This window comes from Belonocnema kinseyi, chromosome 4, assembly GCF_010883055.1.
Source record: "Belonocnema kinseyi isolate 2016_QV_RU_SX_M_011 chromosome 4, B_treatae_v1, whole genome shotgun sequence".
Lineage (NCBI taxonomy): Eukaryota > Metazoa > Arthropoda > Insecta > Hymenoptera > Cynipidae > Belonocnema > Belonocnema kinseyi.
Window position 1 is genome coordinate 73,087,773 of NC_046660.1, and position 7,479 is coordinate 73,095,251.

Sequence of the window (7,479 nt, forward strand, 5' to 3'; positions counted from 1 at the left end):
CAATCTGAAAAATCTCTATCCCATCCACACACTACTCCTTTCCCCTGCCGAGTGAGTCACGACTACCCCGAAAGGGAAATGGCTTAATGGTGTAATAATAATAATAATAAAACTGAAAGACGGGGTTATTTCGGACATGTGGGATAAATTCGGACTCTCCTAAATTCCCTAAATTGATTAGATAAATTACTAAAACCGTTCCAAGAATCTGTGATCAGTTAAAGCTTTAGTTTTTTCTAGATTTTGGTTTAATCCACCCACCTTAAGTAATTTAAACTGTCAATTTTAATATGCCCGAATTGTCCGCGCACATCCTAACCCGGCGTTTATGTTAGAGAAATGGTTATAACCATCATACAGCTTGTCAAATATCCTTCAGAATCTTTTAGTTACAAACTTTACGTGCTTTGGTTTAGATGCAATAACTTTTCATTTAAAATCGTCTGCATACCAAAGTGTACTATGAGTTCCTATAGTAAACACGTGTGTTTTCGTCATTGCGCTAATGTGAAATTGAATGCTCTACCAGGGTGGGAGGGAGGGGGCGATTATGTATATAATTTCACATTGTAATTTTTAATTTTCATTTATGAGATATTATTTATTTTTCTTGTCACATTCACGGCATATTTCTAACCTAATTTTTAATAAACTTTGAAAAAACACTTGAATTTGAAAATAAAAACAGTGGCATGTGAAAAATAAGAAGTGAAATGTGAACAGTATACTGAGAAAAATGGATTATACCTGGTAATTAAAAATATGTTATCAGGTATAATCTTGGACTATTAACTATGGAACAGCATTCCAGATTATACGAACCAAAATATACAGATATTAAAGAATAGATGATAACGGATACAATCTTGGATTATAAATTAAAACAGGAGATCAATAATCCAAGATCCTAAAATATAATGGTCAGCATAATACGAACTATGAACCAGGGTATTAAACCTACCGTCATAAAATATAAAAATTCCCAGAGTTAAAAACATCTAAAAACTTATTAGTGTTGTGCGTGTGACGGACATAAATAAATTAAAATTGAAACGGGAATAAGTAATTCAAACTTTTTTAACAAATATGAAAGTACCGTTTGACACAATGCTGTATTCAGTGTTCTTTTTCATTTTCAACTGCAAAAAACTCTGCAGGCGCATGCCTGCATATTTTATAATATAAAGATGTTACAAATAAATATCTGAAGATTATAAGAATTTAACATCTGGAGATTATGTTTGGTAATATCTTCATATATTAGGAGAAGATTATATATTGTACGCGATATAATACCTTTCGTTACGGGGTATTATTCTCAACTTGTAATATCCACTTCGTATAATCCTTTTTTCTCAGTGTACTAAATATATAGTTGAAATTACTTAGGGAGTTTTAAACAGAATCTAGGACATCGGAGCATCGGAGCATCCATTTTGTCTCTGTGTCCTGCTGCGCGTGCTCTATGTTTTTCATTTTATGTTTGTATTATTCAGGAAATACAGTGAAACTCTTCTATAGCGCCGATTTCGGGGTTGACGGTGGGTGGGAACTAACTCATTATAGCCTGCTCCGCTTTTGCTATTATACAATTACCTGTCACTTATTTCCATTTCAATTTTAATTTATTTTCCCCGCCGCATACACAACACTAACAAGGTTTTTAGATTTTTCGAACTCGGGGAATTTTAATATTTTAGGACGGTAGATTTAATACCTTAGATCATAATTCGTAATATCATTGATATAATATTTTAAGATATTGGATTATATTATTACACCGTTAAGCCATTTCTCTTTCGGGGTCGGCGTGGCTCACTTGGTGGGAAAAGGAGTAATATGGGGAAGAGATAGAGAATTTTCAGATTGATCCAGAATTATCGTGTTATTTATGTAAATAACACGTTCGTTCCGCAACACTGCTCCGACCCAGGTTGCTGATCAATCTCTCTAGCAATCACCCCAAGCGAAGAACCTCACGAAGCCGTTATGTAAGGTTCCCCACTTGGGTCCATTAATAGCCAAGGTCTTTGTTTCAGGCGTCGTTCACTCTACTGAAACTCTTTTTATTAACTATTTTCCGCCATACTTTCCTGTCCTGGCATACTTCTCTAGCTTCTTTTATGTCCATGCATTTTTTCATGCAGGATCTCGTATTTCTGTGACTTCTTATGTTTCTTACAACTAGGTTCTCATTCACACATTCTTTCCGCGGTCTACCTCTGGGCACGCTGCCATTTACTTTACCTTGATACATTTGTTTCGTTAGTCGTTCATTTGGCATTCTCTCAACATATCTGAACCATCTTAACCGATTTCCTTCCCATGTGTCTGCTAGCGTCTCTTCTGCAGCACATTGATTATAATACACTAGATTTTAGGGTTTAATAGTTAATATATTTAGATTTAAAATTTAAAAACCTCCTCTTTCAATTTGTAATCCAAGATTTTATCCGGTACTATCTATTCTTTAATATCTGTATATTTTAGTTCGTATAATCTGGATTGCTGTCCCATAGTTAATAGTCCAATATTATATCTGATAACATATTTTTAATTACCGGGTATAATCCATTTTTCTCAGTGTACATATCGATCAGATATGACATGAGAACAGTAATAGGAAATGATTCAGTGGGATTATTTGATGTTTGATGATAATAGCCTGACGTTTTTGAATATCATGCGCCTAAAAAGTATAGCAAAAACAAAGTTCTATTTTTAGTTCAACTAATGAAACGTTAATAAGAATTTATTTGCATGTTTTTTTATTTATGAACCTTTTTTTACCTACGCGTCATCTATTTTTGAACAAAAGATCAATCTTTTTTTATCGAGTATATAGGGAATGTGATCAATATGTATATTGCACACCAGATGTAGAAAATAGCAGGTAGAGGTCCCTAACATACGCTTACTGTAAGATTTGGTCTCTATGGTACCCTGTGCAGCCCACGATGCAACTTTTAATAATATCGCTTTTTTCAATAAATTAACTCATGGGTTAATCACTATTCAAAGCAGTTCTATACCTATTTCTGAATTGTTTTAAAATCTGTTGAAATATTTCAGAGGATTTTTATGATTTTAGGGTGTTTTTAAAACTTCTAAAGTATTTTCAAGAGCTTTTAATTTTTAATATTTTAGAGAATTTCAAAAAATGCTAAGGAATTATTAATTAATTACATTAATTTGAGGGGATTTCAAAGCATTTGAAATATTTAAATATATAAAGAATTTTCTAGAGTTTCAAATTATATGGCACAATTTTACAGGGCCTTAAAGGTTTTATAATATTTTTCAAGATTTCACGGGAGCTTATCAAATTTCGGAGGGTTTCAATGATTTAAAGGAACCTTATAACATTTTAAGTGGTTTTTAAAGAGTGTATTCACGACTAGGATTTCAAAGGATTTAAACTATTTTAGGGAATGTTAAAAGATTATAGCAATTTGTAATTGATTTTTAATAATTTAAAGGGATTTAAAAGCGATTGCAATATTTTAGGATAAAGAATTTTTCAGGCTTTCAGGAAATATCTCCAGATCTCATAGCATTTTATGGGATTTAATAATATTTTAGTAGATTTTAAAGAATGTTTTCAACAGAAATGAGATATTTCGTAAGGTTTCAAAGATTTAAAGAGTTATAACATTATTTTTTTGGAATTCACACTGAATTCTTATTAATGTATCCTGAATTGATTTAAATTCTTTGGAATTCTGTTCAATCTTTTTAATTCGATTGATAAAATCATAAAAGGATTTGAAATATTTTTCGGTATATTTTCTTTAATTCCTTAGCATTTTTAAGGGATTTAGGATATTTTAAAGGATTACCAGGAAATTTGGAATAACCTCAATTTTAAAGACATTAAAGACATTTAAAGATTTTCAAGGGATATCTAAGGGTTTTCATAATTTTAAGAAATTTTAATATTTTAATTAATTTCAATGAACCTTTCAAAAGAAGTGAGGGATTTCATAGGAGTTCAAAGATTTCAAAAGAATTTCAAATATTTGTTGCAATGATTTGGAGTTCGCCCAGTATTTGTATTAATTAATCCTTAATTCCTGTAAATTCTTTTGAATTTTTCGACATTCACTCGATTCTACTCAATTTAATGGATTTTTAAAAAGGTTTTGTTTAATTCATCTTGAAGTTTTTAGAACTCATCTTAAATTCTTAGGGATTTCATCCAATTCTTTGGAATTCACTTTAATTTTTAGAATCTCATTTCAAACATACTCATTTCAACAAATTTTTTTCACATTTTGGAATTATTTTCAATGCACTCGATTACTTTTTAAATTTAGCTTGATTTTTTTATGAATTTCTTAATTCTTCTCAATTCCCTTAAATTCCTCTAAATTCACTCAAAATTTACTAACATTATTTGGCCTTTTTCGGCTTTACAATTATTTCAATTAATTTCAATTTCAATTCTCTAGAATCTGTTTAGTTAATTTGAATTCTTATAAATTTACTTGTTTCAAATTAATTATATCGATTTCTTTTTTTTAAATCACCTTGAATTTTTATGAACTTCATTGAATTATTGATTATTTTGAATTCCTCTAAATCATTCTAATTTCACGGAAATAAATGGAATTTTTGTTATTAAATTCTTTTACAATTCATTTGTATTATTTTGTGTTTTACTTGAATTTTTTGCACAAAAAGCACCCTTCGGTCCCTATATTTTCTTGCATAGGGACTGTGAGGCCTAAAATAGTTACCCCTTAATTTAATATTTCGGAAATTGCTTGACCCTATTTTGCTACTACTTTCCAACATTTATCTTACTATTTACACTATTTCAATATCGAAAATGAGTCATGGGAGGGATTATGTAATTTTTTTCACTTTTATATTCACTCCCACTTTTTCGAAATTCACATTGTTTTTTAAATTATTGCAACCATTAAAATGTTAAAAAAAAAGACCGACGTGAATTTCGAAAATGTGGAAGTGAAAAAGTTAAATAGTCGCACCTGCTATTGATAAGTAGAACAACAAATTATTTTTTTTAACAAATCAAAACTGTCGGTTTATCCACTTTAAAAAATGTAACCAATTTGAAAATGCAATACTTTAGAATTGATGTTAGTGCGCGAGTGTTTGCTAATTGCTCACTAATCATTCGATTCCAGACATTATATGCGAGATAGCCAATATATTATGATTTATGTAATGGCTATCTGATTTACAACCTTATTTCCTTGTGTTACAGATTTGAAACGCGAGGCGACAATATGTCACATGTTGAAGCATCCGCACATAGTAGAATTACTCGAAACCTACAGTTCCGAAGGCATGCTATATATGGTCTTCGAGTAGTAAGTATTTCATCTATTTTAATCAAATTTAACTGACACGTTTAATAATTTGAAGCTGTTTTTCAAAAAGTGGCCTAACTGAACAAATGTCGATGTCGAGAAAAATTAAAAATAGTGAATTCACATCAATTAATAATTATAACTTACAAGTGTTCGCAGCTAATATATTCCGTTCGTATAGCGTGGTGTTGGCTCGCAGATATGCTTTTGTTTTTTATTTCTGTGTTTTTTTTAAATTGTTTCGTTTTATTATTTCACGTTTATAAGCACATAGGTGTAAAAGGAAGATAATACTGTTCAATGAATAATAATTATGTGAAACTTTTTAGGAACAATTTTAAATCTTTAAGTCGGAGCGAAATCTTTAACCTTCTTAGTTTATTACATAAAAAAGTCAAAATAATTTCAAATATTATGAATGTTGTATGCCTTTCCCTTCTCTTAACCTTTCAAAACTAAATTTTTAAATATTAAATCTGGTTGACCATCTTCCAACTTGAAACTTTGAACATAAAATTATTGCAAACTGGAATCGTTATTAGAATTTAATATTATTATATATTATACATTTTATTGAATTCTAAAGGTTAATTAGATACTATTAATACACTTTTCATTACAGAATTTAGTAGAAGGTATAGACCATTTGCGCGTATTCATTTTCATTTTTATCAAAATATAACTTCGGTCCCTTTTTGACAGACGGTTTCATTTATAAAGTCGCTCTAAATCTTGGTCCATTTTCAGTAAATTTGATTTAAATTAGCCTTGTCTAAACATTACTAACGCTAAATGGTTTTGTTTGCACAACCTAGTTTCCTCATTAGTGACACTGCTTAACTCGAAATCTGCTTTTTTTATTCTCCCTCAATTTTCCTCCTGTGTATCTTAAAGCATATTATTGTCTCATTAAACAGCATAGATGACTATTTATTATAGCTTTAAAGGTTCTAATTACGATTTCATTTTAAAAATATACATTGGTGAAATCAATTATTGATTAATCAATACAAACAAAAATAATTTTTTGAATTTCAGCCCATAAGCCTTTTAATGTGGTCCCGAGACACCCCCATCAGTAAAAAATTGGGTTTTGATATTTTTTGGCGCCAATTATTATTTTTTGCTGTTTGTTTTAGTAAACATTGTTTGTGATACATAAAATATTTCTTTCCGGGGATAATTAGACGATTCCAAATTTTTAAAACAATTTATTATTGCTTATAGCGATCTTTTCTAAGAATAGAGGTATAGAAAGTTGCAGGTTTTTGCTTAAATTTACCACTTTTTTTACCTTTTAGAATAATGCTAGAAAGATTAGGGTTTTTCTGAAATATCAAACTTTCCTTTGTTTTTTTAGTTATGAAAAAGTAACATATAATCATTTTGTTAAACAATCTTTTTCTTTTATGACTTAATATTTATTAAACCTCAGCAACAAAAATTAAAAATACCTTATTTATAAATAAAAAGTCAAAGAAAAGTTTTAAATTTCTGAACAATCAAAGCGTTTTGGCTTTACTCTGAGAGAAGATAGTTATTAAGCAATAATAAATAGTTTAAAAATATGCTTTGTTAACCGTAATTAATTATTACCTCAATTTCCAACTGAAAATTTGACATAAATTTAGAAATTAAAAAAACCGCAACTTTCTAGCATCATTCTAAGAGGAGATAGTTATCAACAATTAAAGGTTGTTTAGACATTTTTGATTGTCAACTTTAAAGTGAAAATTAATATAAACATTAATAAATCGTTCAAACAAATTTTCAAACATCTGATTATCAGTAAAAAGTAATGTGTTTAAAAACATTCTTATTTTCTGTGTTAAAAAAAAAAAACAATTTTGAAATCTATAAAAATTACGAAAGAATTTTATCACGTGCTTAAGACTTTCTTATTGGTAAAAATACGTTAGGAAAAAATGTTTGAGTCTGCGAAATCTTCGAGTGCTTTAACGTTTAAAGAAAAACTGTTTTGGCTGAAGATATTATTTAATAACTAGTTCAATAATACAAATTTTGTAAATTAAAGCTTCGAGAATGCCAAATGAACGACTAACGAAACAAGTGTATCAAGGTAAAGTAAATGGCAACGTGCCCAGAGGTAGACCGCGGAAAGAATGGTTAGAATGTGTGA

At 29.5% G+C, this 7,479-nt stretch overlaps 1 protein-coding gene across 3 annotated transcripts in view; it reads left to right on the forward strand.

Moving 5' to 3' along the window:
- LOC117172191 (peripheral plasma membrane protein CASK) overlaps positions 1–7,479 on the forward strand; it is a 638,537-nt gene that overhangs the window by 49,115 nt on the left and 581,943 nt on the right. For all 3 annotated transcript variants that reach the window (XM_033360031.1, XM_033360028.1, XM_033360030.1), the window contains exon 3: positions 5,234–5,339. In XM_033360031.1, the coding sequence (XP_033215922.1) occupies positions 5,234–5,339 (106 nt within the window). The remainder of the gene's footprint in view (positions 1–5,233; positions 5,340–7,479) is intronic.